The 15,812-nt window shown below is 40.6% G+C and overlaps 1 protein-coding gene across 1 annotated transcript in view; it reads right to left on the bottom strand.

Moving 5' to 3' along the window:
- Positions 1-15,812, bottom strand: part of AFG1L (AFG1 like ATPase) — a 481,876-nt gene that overhangs the window by 7,319 nt on the left and 458,745 nt on the right. The window contains exon 12 of the mRNA XM_069235452.1: positions 3,747-3,860. Coding sequence (XP_069091553.1) covers positions 3,747-3,860 — 114 coding nt within the window. The remainder of the gene's footprint in view (positions 1-3,746; positions 3,861-15,812) is intronic.

The following is a 15,812-nucleotide window of genomic DNA, read 5'->3' as shown; positions in this document are numbered from 1 at the left end:
ACTGGATTAAACATTGGTGTAACACAAAAGTGGTGGTCCACTGTGCTTCAAGAAACTCTTCAATTCAGTTGCAGATTGTAACTGGGTTGGTAGGAATGACCATAGATAAGAGCGGGCATGAATTTATGGCAACAACCTCTGTTTGTTTGCTACAAGAAACCTGGCTGCTAGCCTTGTAAAACACTTCTACATGATATTTACCAGCTAAGTAAAACGGCAGAAAGAGGTGCACATATGAAAGATCACATACTTATATAGCTATCTAAGTAACTGAATTTACAAATAAGAATTATTTTTATAATCAGGCCAATTTTGCATATTGAAAAGAAGAAATCAGAAAGTAATGTGACATATCTGTTCTACATCGAAAACATGGGATATGACCTAAATGTTGACCTGGATGTCAAAAGTGATCAAAATAGGAATCAACTGTACTCAGGGAGAAAGCCTGTAGTAGACAGGGCTTTGCAATGTTTGGTGAAGGATCATGGCCTTACGGATGTGTGGGAGAAGTGCAAAGCCCTGGACCCAGGTTTCACATTTTAATGTGTTCTGTATATTAATCTGGTGCGGATAGATTATTATTTATTTTTTATCTACCGCCCTGACTAGCCAGGCCAAGACAGAGATGCTTCCCAGGCGCTCTCAGGCCACAACCCTCTGGCCCTTGAAATCCCATTGATGGGTATTATATAACCTCTGAGGTCTTCGACCTTTAACAGTAAGCTATTGTCAGATGCAGTACACATGGATCATATGTGTGAATGGATAAGGCACTTTCTGGAGAACAACATAAGGACTGCCCCGAACAGGCTGTTGTGGGATGCTTTAAAGCCAGGAATTAGAGGGGAAACCCTTCGCTTAAGTCTGTATCAACAGAAGTTAAAAAAGACTGAGATCCAGGGGATACATAACAAGCTTTCCCTAACAGAGAAATTGACTTGGAGGTTGACTAAGGGGATGGATCTTCAAGAGGTTCAGCAAGAAATAGCCATTTTAAAATTGAAGATCAATATTTTCGCAGGGAGGTGGCACCCCAATTTCAGCAATATCGATCGGAATATTATGAATATGGGGAGGTCACCTGGAGAGTGTTAGCAAACGGATCAGGCAGAAGGAAGTGGAGAATGGGATACCTGCAATCACAGATCAGGAGGGGATGACTTTTGAATCCCTGTCCGATACTGTTAGGGTCTTCAGGGACTTCTATCAAGCCCTGTATACAGAAGAACTTGAAACACCAACAGGTGGGTATGAGGACTTTAGTTATGGGTCTGGACAGGGTAAGATTAAATGAGGAAGATCAAGAGATCTTAGATGCCCCAACAACATTGAATGAGATCTGTGAGATGATAAATTAGCTAGCCACATGGCCTGGTAATCTTCCACTGGAATTCTTTAAAGCTTTTTTTGGGGAACTCCGACAGGATATGTTTCAGACGTTTTTGCAGGCTCAAGTGGGATCAATCCCACCCTCATGGGAAACTAGCATAATTGTTTTTAAGAAAAAAGGAAATAGTCTCTGCTTCCTGGATGATACAGGCCGATCTCTTTAATAAATTGTGATGGGAAAATGTATGCTAAAATATTGTCAAATTGGCTGGGGAAGGTTATCTCACCATTAGTATCATGCCGACAACACTGCTTTATTCCTGGGCGTGGTACAGATGATCACGTTAGGAGGGTGATCACTTTGTTTCTCACAGCAGAAGCTTCAAAGAATTCACTGGGTTTAGTTTTATTAGGCGCTGAAAAGGCTTTTGAACATGTATCGTGGTAGTTTTATGGGCAGTATTAGAGCAAAAAGGGTTTGGCGGAGGTTTCAGCAAGGCCGTTAAGGCCCTGTATAAGGCTCTGAGGTCTACATTACAAATAATGTGGTTAAAGTTGGATTATATAAAGATTTCAAGAGGCACTCAGCAGGGTTGTCCTTGTTGGCCTCTTATTTGCTTTACATACAGAGATCCCTTTATAGTAAAGATTGATAATAACTCATGTATTAAGCCAGCTATTGTTAATCAAGTTGAGTATAAAGTGCTCACCTAGGCAGATTACATTTTGGCGATCATTACAGATCCCTATGCTGCGCTCCCTGAAATAGAAGGTCAAGCTAGACAGTTCAGAGCATGCGCAGGATATAGGTTAAATGAGGGTAAGATTCAGGTGTTATGTACTGAGAGAACCGGATTCAGGGTTCAACATGTGGTGACTGATGCAGTAGATCTAGGAGTGAGAATCCCAGCAGCCCTGGATGGATAGGTTGAACTGAATATGGCACCATTACTATATAATATTAAACAAGATCTTCATAAAATTGATCATCTGCATCTCTCCTTATTAGGGAGAGTGCTGGTTTTACCTTTTTTGGGGGATATCAGAGCCATGAAGGGCGTGCTAAATACAACTGTGTCGCACTCACGAGGCAGATGGTCAGTACCCAACTTCACTTTTTATTATTGGGTATGCATGGTGCAACCATATGGGAATCCTCATTACAGGTGGAATAAATTTAGCAAAAGCTCCAACTATTTATGAGGTGATTTTGGGAGCCGAAGCTAGGGCTTGTCTTGTTAAAAAATAAAATAGAACCCAGTTACTATAAGAAAACTAGGTTTGAGACCTTAAGAGCAGCATACAACGTTTGGACCCAGATTAAGCAGCGATTAGGTGTTCTTAAATTTAATTTCTATACACCTATATCCGCTTCATCAATCTTTCCACCTATTTTTCAGGATGTGATTATAGATGGATGAACACAGAAGGGACTCACAGTTTTAGGGGATCTATACTTTGTCAATTTCGCTCCTTTACATAACTGCAGGAGGCTTTTGAATTGGTTAAGGGTGATTTTTTTTTATTCAACTTTGCTGCTGTTCGTATAGATTACATTAAAAAAAATATTCTTTTTTACTGCTCTGTCAATTGTCTGCTTTGTATAACAATGTAAGAGTTGAGTAAAAATCAATAAATAAAAAAAAAACATGTGCTATGTAAAATGCACAAATTAACCTAGATTTGCAGACATGCACTACAAATGTGGAAACATTATTTATCAGGCAATTAGGAACAAGCGCATTGTTGAATTGGGACATCAGAAAATAGGCCCAGGCACCAAAATAAAAGTGGCCCACGTTAGAGAACTAGGGGCCATATGTACGAACACATTTTCCCATTGACACAGAACGGGAAAAACCCTTTGCTACATCTGGCCCAAGGTATCTAAACAAGTGGCCCACATTTGCAAATCAGGCCAGTTTTGAACTTGTAAAGATTTTGCATGGTATGGAAATATACATGCTTTTGTGTTCACTGCAGGCAATATTTGTTTTAATATCAGAGAAATCAAAAGTAAGTCCATCCCACCTGGCCATAAAACAGGCCCACAAACTGTTAAAAGAACTGTCTCGCACAATGACCTGTGAAACCAGCCCATCGGGTACTGCCTGAGTGCCCTATAGGCCAGTCCAACCCTGGCAAGCTGATAGAACAGGTGCATAGAACTCTGAAGATGTACCCTTTGTGGCATGGTCATCAGTTTGTAGACAAAAATGTCAAAACACTACTTTTATTTTAAATTATGCTACAATAATAATTTAGGAGGAGAGCAAATAACAATGGCTGCTTGACTGGCTTCAGCAGTAAATCTATAAATAATAAGTTTCAGGAGGACAAGATTCATGTGTCTGGTTACAAAACATAATAAATTAGTTTTCTGATACATGTAAAGATTGGGAACCTTCCTGTACCTCGCTTAGCCCAAGATCATCCATCAGCATTCTACTTTCTTCGTGCTGATCGCCCCGTTTTTCTTGCATAAATAATCGTGGCAGAGGAGTGGCAGCAGAACAGATGACTCGCACCTTCACAACAGAGAAATCAAAGTCAACATGGTTGCATCTGCATATTCAGAACTGATCAGACTGCTGTTTTAATTATCAAAATGACGTACTTATAAAATAACTTCTTCTACCTACTTGGTCAAATTAATTACTTCTAAGCAACTTCTTTTTCCTACTTGACCTGGAATTTAACACCTCTGTTCGAAGTAGAAAAATGTTGATTCCACAACAAATGATTTTAATTAAAAGAATCTTTTGGTCCATCAATCTAAAAGCATGTCATTCACTATGTCTGTGTGCAGCCCAGGTGCCCTCTTGCCTGGGTTCCTATTAGGTTTACAGAGATGTCTCCCATCTAACCCACAAACTTATTCTAGGGCCACAGAAAAGGGTTTGACTACACATATTCGTGAAAGGTTTTCAAGAGAACAAACATCTGTAACAAGTAGTTTCCTCTCAAGTCTGACAAAAGATTTGATTGAGGTCATGGCAAAGAAATAATCTAACTCCATTTACAGCCAATCTATAAGAACTTTCATGTTTCTAACAACTCTTTATTGACTTTCATTGCAGAATATCAGAATACGATACAAGGTACATGCCATATCAAAAAGTCTATCAGATCTAAAACGGCCATCTCTAATGGTATGCTCATCATGCGCTCCCCTGTGTCCTCGGAACCCAGAGTGTATCTTACCCTATGGCAGGTGCCGCGGTGTACCAGTATTGTATATTCAGCTCCTCTACCAACGAGTGTGAGAAAGCCGTCTTCAGCTATGCAGCACCCTGGTGACTGCCCAGATCACTTTCCTATTCTTAATATCTGCACTTACGTCAGGGAGATTTGATGAAATTGCTATTTATGCAATGAATTATTAAACTGAGTCAAAATGATAATCGCAACATTATTACCAAATTAAGGCCACTCTCTTAACTTCATCAAAACTTGGGTTGTGTCAATGTACTCAGTAAAACCCTTCTATTTAAATTAGTTGATATTTTTAACAGTTTCCCTCAATTGCAAATCTTAAAGTCTGACCAAATACCCAGGTGCCCCTCGATGATGAATATTTAGAATGAATATTTCAGTTTGGCCAGTTCAATGCAACATGATGTGCTCTTACATACCACAAAACATACCAAAGTTACTACAGAAACCGTTTAAAATATATTGTACCAAACTCGGAATGGTTGAAGAAATGAAAAGGAAATTGTGAGCTATTCGACGATTCAAGGCACACAACCTAAGGCAATCATTACAATGATAGTTGAATGTGAAAGCGGACTATGAACTAATGTCTCACAACAGCATTCTTGTATAGTCGGCCTAGTCCTCCTTTAAGCCTGCTGAGCTTGATGCGCGGAGGCAGAGAGGATGGTCCGTTTGGATTCACTGCTGTTTGAATCTTGATGGAGGGTGTTTGGCCCCCAGAAGTTACTCCATATAGACTATGCAAATGTGTAAAGGGAAGAGGTTTGTATACATGGTGTTCATCCAGACAGCTTTCATTAATTTTCTGGTGCCATCCTAAAGGTCATGAAAGGTGCCTATTTCTTTACAAGGAGCAACCTCCAAATGTTCACCTTGTAAAACGTATCAAGCTGCAATTTCAGCATTTCTGTGCTAAAATGATCAACATTCCTCTAATTAAATCTTTTTAAAGGTCTGCCTAGCTCTTTTTTTTCTTCGAAGTCATGTGCTCATGTTCAGTGAGAATTCATCCAGATGATGATTCTTTTAGAGAGTTTACTTTTTGAGCCTCTTCATTCTTGATATTTGATGTTCCCACCTTCAAAGAAAGTCTTGATTGTTAATATTTGCACCTTTCAAGTGAGATCTGTCAATCTCTTACTAAAGATCAAACCTCTGATTCAACTGAAGGTTGGATCAGGATTTAAACATATGTTGAAAATTCTGCTGCTCATATCTTTTTTTCTTCTTCATCCGTCTAAGCATGGGAGTGCATGAACAGATAGGACGTAGAAGTGGCTGTCAACTTTCATGCTTTTTGTAGAGTTGAGATGAGAGACTTATATATTTGTTGGCATCCCACATGTGAATGAGAGCAACATTATTTCTTAAAAATCATTTTCATTAAATATATTATTCTCCGTATTAAAATGAGCTTCTGGATGGCAGAAGAGGAACCATCTGAACAAATCATGGCTTACTCCTGAAGAGGAACAGGATCTTTGTGCGCCCTCTTGAAAGTAGTTCTTTTTTTTGGATACATGTTATACTTCAAAATAGGCTTTAGCTCATAACTTTATGAAGTGCTATGGCTAGGATAAGTGATGAACTGAGGTACCATAGTAGTATGTCATGCAAATGGTTTGCCCTTATCTACTCAGACCCACCTGTGGATTAATGATCTACAGCTGCAGTGTCATTCTATAGATTGGAAATGCGCAGAAACAGTTACTTTGATTCAGAAATGCTTTCCTGATGGATACATTATCATCTCGTGGATTACTCCTTATGCTTCTGTCTGTTTTCATTCTGTGGTTATGGAACGACTGTGCATGTTATCTTTGCATTTTTAGCTTTTGTCCCTTCCTTCTGTTGTGAGGGCAATTTAGGTGAAACAACCACCAATGGCAAAGGCAGCCCATTTATCAAATGTGGTGAATGTGCTATTAGACAAACACAGTTGTTGGGACCATTGTCATTTTAAAACAGGTTACTGCTTTTTGAAGTTACCAGGGATTCCTAGCCAGACTAGGAATAATTCAAGAATGCAAATCTATGAACGATCAAAATCTGGAGAACTAGAGCGCTAACTTACTCAAAGGAGGGTGCAAACACTTCATGTCATGCGGCTGGAAAAAGCAGCCTTGTAATAAGAATCTATATGGCAAACTGAATGTGTGGGTACAAGCTGTGTTTGTCTGAAATGTTACAGTTTGCAAAAGTACGAAAGGATCCAAAGCCATTCTGTTTACTATTAGTAGTGAAACATATAAACTGTTTTTCAGCCTGAAAAAAAATAGGTTTTAGTTCTTAAATTTCTTGTTTTATATTATATTTTAATAAAAACACCACATTGGCCACTACATTTGCACTGCTATCGTTCTCGAATCATAAACATGCATAAGAGCAGGGTCTGATGTTATCCCAGTAAGTACGTTTCCTTCCCAATGCTGAACCCTTTTGTGACATTTGGAACATTTCACTTTTGAGCCTTATATAAATGATCTGCAGACTTAATGTGTACTTATGTTACCTCCACTGTTAGGATTGTAAAGCTAGAGGCTTTGATTTATTCTGGAGCAGCCAAGGAAAATAGCTAAAATATGACTTTTTAAAACAAAAAAGAAAAAAGTGCAGAACAGTAAGTTGACAATAAAGTGTACGGTTTTTATTCTAAACTTGGCACAAAAGTTTGGCTGTGCTAAAATCTATCTCTTCCCAGTTTTCTGACTGGAAAAACGTTAAACACAGCTGATTTTGCACTATTGTAAATGATGGTCGACATTTCCTAATTTCCATTTTTTCTTTTTTTTGTTCAAAATATTTTACTGGAATTTTTAATATCAAGAAAACAATACAGAGAGGAAAACCAAAAGAGGAAAAAGAAAAATTAGAGAAATGAGTACCATTATTGAGACGTGCGTAAATGAGAGATACATGATCGCAATCGCCAGGTTCGGCACAGTATTTAGAGCTTGAAGTTGTATAAAGGACAGTTATGTCAAATTGTAGAATTGTTTTTTAAGAAAGGTATATAGTGATAGGTGTTGAGGGTATTTCATTTTTTTCTACTTGTAATTTCTTGGTAAACCCAGAAAGCTATATATTTCTCAAAACTGGACAAGAACCTGAATTCAACACAGGTTCATCAGCGACGATTGATCAATGTTTTCCTAAATTGTTGAATTCAAAACATATTAACTGTCAATGGGGAAAATGATAAATTGGCAACAAGGTTTACATCTACAACTTATGTCCCCAGATTCTTTTGTAGAGAAATGTGGCTTTTGTAGCGTATCAAAAAAGCTACAATACCCAACAGCAATAACTGAACCTTGGTTAACAGTGTGTTTGTTCAATGTTTACAGACAAAGCATAAGAACAAAGAAAACTGTAACAAACAGAAATTGGTATCAAGGTTATCTATGCATTTCAGAAATATACTTAATCAGAATTTAGAGGTAGGTGTAATTCTTGCCACTCCATTTTTTAAATAAAAAATACAGTTGATAATAGCAAATATCATATCACCCTGCAGCTCCTGATGCCCCAGATGTGAGGATGTGCTTGAAGCATGGGTCAGGAAGGCCACAAACTGTAAGGATGTCTGGAAGTCCAAGTCACAAAGCACTGCACAACACCAAACCAGAATACCTCCTTCTACACCCCGCACCGGCATGTCCGCTCCGTCGACCTCGCCCTCGCAACCGTCCCACACATCCGCAGAACTACAACCGGCGGTAGATCATTCTCACACCTCACCACAAAAATGTGGAACACTCTTCCCACCCACCTGCACCAGGTCAAAGACCTCCTTATCTCCCCATCTCCTCAGGGCCTTGAGACCCTCACAGGTGAGTAGTGCACTTTGCAAATTCCTGATTGATTGAAACTGACAAAAATAGGGAGACCTTTGTGATGGACGGCTGCAATATTGAACCTCTAGATAGGATGCCACCAAGCAGTGGAAGAGGGTAATTTTAGCAGGGAGGGTGGTGGGGAGCCACACATACACACTCACTCAAACCAATTCATTCACAAATGTGCACACACACACACACACACACCCATTCTCAACACTCACTCACAAATATACATACATACATACATCCATATCCATACGTGTGCACCAAACATCAAAATACAAAAAAAAAATTACATCCACAGCAGCTCTCCAGGAGGGAAGCCTTGGAGGCAAAAATAGAGTTAGGACTGTTGACTTCCCTCTCTGGCTGACCTTAGATCAGTCAGAGAGGGAAGTCATCAATCCTAACTCTACTCTAGGTCAGCCACGAGGGAAGGCAGCAGTACCTCACTCGTCACACAGTGGGATGCGGTCAGTGAGACTGCTGACTCCACCCCACTCTGTGATGACTGATTGACATTCAGCACTGGGCACTTCAGGGCTTAGAACTGCTGTGACCAGGTCAAAGTCAATCAGTGACGCTCCCCCTCGTCACGAGGGAGAGATCCTCGAGGAACGTTTGCCAGGCTGAGGAGGTAACACCGCACAGGGCTGTGAAATCCTCAGCCTGGCAAAGTTCAGCTCAGGCAGCCAGGCAGTCTGGTACAGACGGGCTACAGCTGGCGTCCAGGGAACCTGAGGTATTTATTAAAGGGAATCTGGAGTGGTGTAGCTTGGGTGGATCCCATCATGACTCCTTAAGCAGAATGCCCTTCAAATGCAAAACTGTGAGTAAATAATGTCAACACTTTTAGGCCACAGGAGAGATCACCTAGAAGAAACCCATTCCCTGGCACCAATATTGTCTTACTTCATGTATTATTGTTAAAGGAAGGATGAGTACAGTTTGGAGTCACATGCCTTGAAAAGGTCCCATTGGGGACAAAACATTTGCCGGATGTAAACAAAAAGACAATGAAAACATATCACATGACCTTGGACTTACAGACTGACTTTCTGTTTTTTTGTCCTCAAACAGCATTAAAAAGTAATCCTTTCCTGCTGAAAGTAGGATTGCTAACTACATTTTCACTTAAAGTGGTTTGGCTACAATTTATTTTCATCCACATATGTACTAAATATGGATACTTGTAGAATGTAAACCTAACTATCCAGCACGTGTCACCTGAACATGGACAGGAAATACGATTCAGGATCATTGACAAAGAGGCAGACTATTTGTGAATTGTAGTTTCTATCCTGTAGAGATGCAGTATTCTCTCAAGAGATGCGTCTGCAGCTATTTTCCGGATTGCTGAAGGCTTTGGACAGTTGTGAGAGGTTTGTAAAGTTGGTCCAGAACACCAGAGCATAAAAGGAGAAGATCCATCTTCTGGTTTTCCCTTTTTGGGCAATATTTTCTTTCCATTCTGGCAAAGTGTTGGTATCTAGTTTTGCGCTGTCTGCAACAAAACAAGTCAAACCTTCTCATCCAACTGGATTAGGTCATTCAATACATTTTTGTTGGCCAATCTGCATGTTTTTGTGGGCGTGACAGTTTATACTTGGCTTTTTCAGATTTGCCTTGCATTATTTTCCGTAAGTAGATAAAATGGATGTTAACCAATGACCCGCGCCATTGCTAGGCTTCGGATCTAATAACAGGCAGGGGAAGCACTGCGAATCCTGAAGGTGGCAGCTTGTTTAAAGGTACAAAAATAATAGATCCCTATTCCAAATTTAGATATTGCCATAAGAAACATTGGAAAATTGTATCCAGTACAATGCAGACACTACATAGACACTGTTTAGAAAGCAGCTCTCACGTGGAGGTGCATTACTAACCACCGCTAGAGTTATAAAGCACTATTTTAGTTCACCTGCTTCCTGTATCCCACGAAAAAAGAGCAGTAAACAGAAAACATTTGAGAAGCTAATGGCTTGCCCCCCCAAAGTCATTCTGAAACGATTGGCAAAGGCTCAGTCTTGGATTGCCCTTGTCATATGGTAGCAGCTGGGTGAAAACCCGCCACAAAGGAAAATTTGATTTTGTTTTTCTTCACCACAGATGTTTTCCGAATATCATAATAACTTGCTTAATTTGTATAATGCGACGCAAATATACTATATTTATAAGCAAGATTGCATTTTATTTCAAGTGGTTTTTCATTACACATTTTCTGCAAAGCGGAAAAAGGTCTACAGTACTCATCTTGCGAAAGAGGTCACCGTTGACATTTACCCATGTTTTGCTTATAAGATGGAAAATAGCGCGAGTTTCTCCACAGATCTGCGGAGCACTGAAGGAAATACATTTTAAAAAGCACCCACTGATTGCTGAAAGTCTGGTTTGTGGCTTTATGTTTATGGGCAGATGAGGCAAGAAATATCACGGAGCACAATTTAATTTTGAGAGAAAAGAAAAGAGGTAGGGTTTCACATTCATTCATGTATATTATTTATATCTTTCATATAGTAAGTTACCATTCTCGTTAGCGCTCCGTTAACTTGCACTGTTCATTTTCGTTCACATTTTTGCGAGGAGTCGCTACCAGTAAGTAGCCCGCTGTCAGTTACCGATTTCTAACACACATTTGCTCTTTTTAAATTGTTTAACTCCGTGCAATGTATGATTTCTCGCTAGTTCATGGCCTGCTGCTCATCCGATTTTCCACCGTCCAGAGGGTGACCCATTAGTGACAGGGTCGAAATGCTGCGACATATTTGACTGTTGGGGGAACTTGTGGGATTTGGGCAACCTGTGACGCATTATATTATGCATTGACATTGTCACCTTGTACTTATTGCTATGGCACCATTGTGGTGTTTTATTCTCACGACAGGTTTACTCTTTTTTTCAGCTCGTACTTATTGTGCATCGACCACTTCTTGATGTAGTGTAAATTAATGTGTATAACTGGAAAGAGTGTGTGCTTCGTTTTCCCTTTTTTCAGCAATTTATTTTGACTTCGTATTGTGTTAATATGAGGGGCTGGTTACTTTTTGGTTAATGCATGTTTTTGAATGAGTATCTTTCCTGTCGCATGGGGCCATGTTGTTCTTATGCCTCCAGAGGCAGAAGGCATCAAGGAGAATTACATCATAATCAATCAATCAATCAATCAGAGATTTTTAAAGCACACTACTCACCCGTGAGGGTCTCAAGGCGCTGAGGAGGTGAAGGGGGAGAAAGGGGGCTGGAGCAGACATGGTTAAGATGTCAGTAGATGTGAGCCCATGCCAACCAACTTCTTCAACCAACTCATCACCCCGTAACCACCACAAGTAACCGACTGACCGCATGGAGTCAGCTCACTTCCAGGAAACCTCCTCCATCATGTACAATGACCACTCACGGCGCCCCCACCGACCCATGCTCACACCACATCTTAAAACTAGGAGGCACCAAGATCAGCCACAAACTCACGTCGGTATTCAACACATTCATAGCCACGAGCACCATCAGGAAGGACTGGAACCATGCTGAGGTCAGCGAGCTACTAAAGAAACCTGCAGATTCCAGCAAAATCAGAAACTACTGGCCCAGCTCCCTGCTTCCATTCCCGGCCATGGTCCTAGAGAAGGCCATCAACCAGTAACTCATCAAACACCTGGAACAGAACCATCTCCTCAACATGTCCCAATTTGGCTTACGCACCAACCACAGCACCGAAATGGCCCTGACTGTGGCCACCGAGGACATTCAAGCCCTCCTCTACAGAGGTGAAAAGGCAGCACTGATCTTCCTCGACTTATGAGCTGCATTGAACATGGTCTCCCACCACATGCTCATCACAAGGCTGCACAGCATCGGCAACTAAGGAGCCATTCTCAAATGGATCACCGCCTTCCTCCCTGGAAGAACACAGAAATTACGCCTGCCAGTTTTTAATCTGTTTGAGACTGCTTTGATGGTAGGCTTTTTTCACCAAAGAGTGGTGCACCCCTGCTATCCTTCCAAAATCTGTGTGGCTCAATGCTGCCAAAAATGTCAAGATTATCTAAACCCTGGGTCCCCTCTGCAAAACAGAAGGTATATAGTTGAAAAGGGGGGGAAGGTAGTTTTCAAACCTGAAAGGTGCAACAGTGGCTGCGGACACTATGCTCGGCTTAAAGTCCTCTGTCACAGTCAATACATTTAAGATCAAAGCCTACAGACTGGATCAATTTAGATTGTAATGTTGATGCTTGGAGCTCAATATTGTGAAACCAGGCTGGAAGAATCAATATCATGACCTAAGTCTTCAAGCGGGTAGCATTTAAACCACTTGGACACGTTTTCATTAAGATGGGGATTGTGAATTTCCTCAACTGCCATAGGTAACATTTCAGAGGTGACCCACCTGATTTGGGTTCCTCAAACTTTAAGAGATAGCAAAGTTGATATTCAGATGAAGAAGCAAAAATGACCAGACTACGCAACTTCTTGTTGGAAGTTGCTAATACTTTAAGAGCTTTTGTAAGTACCTTAACAGTATCTCAAGTTACATGGTTGTTCACTGGAATTGCATTTTAGTCCTATAGTTGGATGGAACAGAATGAGAAGACAATTGAGGAAGGAGACAGCTGCCTTACAAATTACAGCCTGAACTCCTAAAAATAATGAGGACCCCCTGTGCCTCCTGAAATTGCTGGACCTCTCAGTTGCCTTACGACATCATCAAACATCCCACCCTCATCCAACTCTGGAGTCTCTAATGGCATTCATTAGTAATGTCACTAACTGGGTCTACCCTACCTATGCAACCGACATGAATTTGTTCTCATGGGCACCTCCAGCCCCAGAACATCCCCTATCACCTGCAGAATCTCCAGGATTCCATATTGTCCCTTGTCATCTTCAAAGTCTAAATAGAAACCCATGGGTCTCATCATACGGAGAACAGCATATGCACTGATGACACACAACTACATTGAAAGTTTCCTCTTCTTCAGAAATTCGGCACCTTTTGTACTACAGTGAAAGCATTTTGCATTTAAGAGGAGTGGAATAAGGTAATGGAAGTTAATTTGGAGATCAAAAAAAGTATTTGATTGCTTTATTGGCAAGGGGAAAGGAAAATGTTTAGGGAGCTTAGCTCAGTTTTCAAGGTCCAAGCAAATTATTGTTGGAAAATGGTGTGCTAGTATTTTCGGAAAAGAGTATCCCACCATTTAGTTTAATAAAAGAACTAATCAATATCACAAAGGACATATGCATATGTGTGCCACCTTAATGCACATGATGGAAGTACATTGATGGCCAGCCATGGACGCATTGATTTTTGGATGAGAGTGTGCTCTTTGTGCATGAAGAGTGACAAATCAGTAACACCTAGTAGACTTGAAGCCAGACCAGTGGAAACCGATGAATCATGATGAAAGTTTGGATTTGACATAACTGGATCTTTTGCACTGCTGCCTATAAAGGAGATATGCAGGACTGTCCAAGGAGATTATTAAGGAAAGAGGCCAGATGTAAGGATGGTGGAGAAGGTAACCGCTGAGGTCATTGTGGAATTTGCTGACAATGTTTTTGACAGACAAGGTGTGCTCGGAATTATTGTTTCACATAACAAACCTTAGTTCAAGAGTACAGGTATGGACAAGTCACTAAGGTATTACATACAGGATAATTACTCTCTTTTGCGCTGAAGCCAAGTGATCTGGTAGAGAAATTTAATAAGGTCAGAAAGGATACTATTCTTGTGTCACAAAGAGGAGGTGCAAGTTGGAAGAACGCCTTGTAGCCTTAATATGAGACTTATTGAGCTACTATTCATTTTGTAATCGCTTGCTGTCCCTTTTAGCTTCTAAGGGTTAACATTCATGGTAAACCTTTCTGGAACAGATGTGATGTAAATAAAAAGGCTTTCAGAGCTCGTAAATGCCTGAAGGTGTCTTGGTGCTAATGTCTAAAAGGAGCCACCAGAGGAAAACCTAATTGGCAAGATAGGACAAGAAAAGCCAGGTTTTGAGCCGTTTCCTAAATGGTAGCAGATTGGACTGAGCACTGAGCTGAAAGGGCAATGAGTTCCATAGTTTGCAAGCAGAGTAAGAAAAAATCCTGCCACCCCATCGAGCCTTGTTGGTTCTGGGGATAACCACCATTTTAGCTGAAGTGGACTGAAGATTATGGTTGGAAAAAGTACCTTTGAAAGATCCTTTGGAAATAGTCGGAGTCAACCTAGTGAAGGGCTTTATGAACCAGACAAAGAGCTTTGAACTTAACCCGCTCCCGGACTGGAAGCCAATAAATGCTGATGATGGTTTGCGAGACAGTACTGAATTTCGGTAATTTCATATTTAAACAAGCTGCTGCATTTTGAAGAGTGGAGTTTACTCAACAGACTGCTGAATTCCAATGTAAAGAGCGCTGGAACAGTTTATCCTTCAGATGACTAGCGCAACAGTGACCTTTTTCTGAAGTTATAGAGAAATAAAGGGAAAAATCTTTTTCAAAATTCTTAACAGCAAAAAAACAGGAGGATGTGACCTGATTAATTTGGTTAGAGCAAGAAAGCTTTCCAGTGAAGAGGATTCCTATTTTTTTTGCTTTTTTTGTAATGGAGAGGGAAGTGGGCCAAGGTTTTTAGGTCACCATGAGTCATTCTAAAAGTAAGTGCCCATGCCGAATAGGAGTACCTTGGTCTTATCTGAATTTAATTTGAGGCAGTTATTCTTCATCCAAACAACAATTTGTTTTATGTAGGTACTGAACTGTGTGACTACCTCTTCAACATTACACTAAATAGAAACTACGATCTGTGTGTCGTCAGCGTAAGAGATTACAGAGAAGCCGCAGTAAGGTTTGGCAATCAGGTTTGCCAAAGGGGTACCAAACATTAAAGAGTGTAGGACTTAGTGAGGAAGAGTGCTACAGATCTTAAAGAGTTTTGCAGGAGAATGTGTTTTTATAAAAATAAAAGAAAAGAACAGATATATGATGCTGGTTGTCTGGATGTATGATCTTGGTGTGTCTCATACATTCCTGCACTCACTTTCTGAGTCACTCTCCCCTACCTTTGCAGCCCCAGTATGTGCTGCCAAGGATTCTGTAGCAATTGATTGCCCTTCTCCTCTTCTACATCCACTCTAAATGCCCTCACCTTTTAACAGCTTGTCTGCCTACACCCAATTGCAGACCCTGTCTCCCATTGAGATCCTCTCCTGCTGCGCCTCTTTGTGCCTCTCCTCTCCACACTACTGCACCCCCCGTGTGACCACCCTGCAGTTCCCCTTTGTTACAGCATGCTTAACAACTGCAACATATCTGTATGATTGTCTGATTGGTTTATGCTGGCAAAAATTGGAGGTTGTGGAGGCACGTAATGGTGGATATATAATTATATTGTTTTGTATAGCAGCATGTATATAGCACTTTCCTATCTCTTGCTAG

Source organism: Pleurodeles waltl, chromosome 5 (genome assembly GCF_031143425.1).
Source record: "Pleurodeles waltl isolate 20211129_DDA chromosome 5, aPleWal1.hap1.20221129, whole genome shotgun sequence".
Lineage (NCBI taxonomy): Eukaryota > Metazoa > Chordata > Amphibia > Caudata > Salamandridae > Pleurodeles > Pleurodeles waltl.
This window is presented reverse-complemented; position numbering and strand designations above follow the sequence as displayed.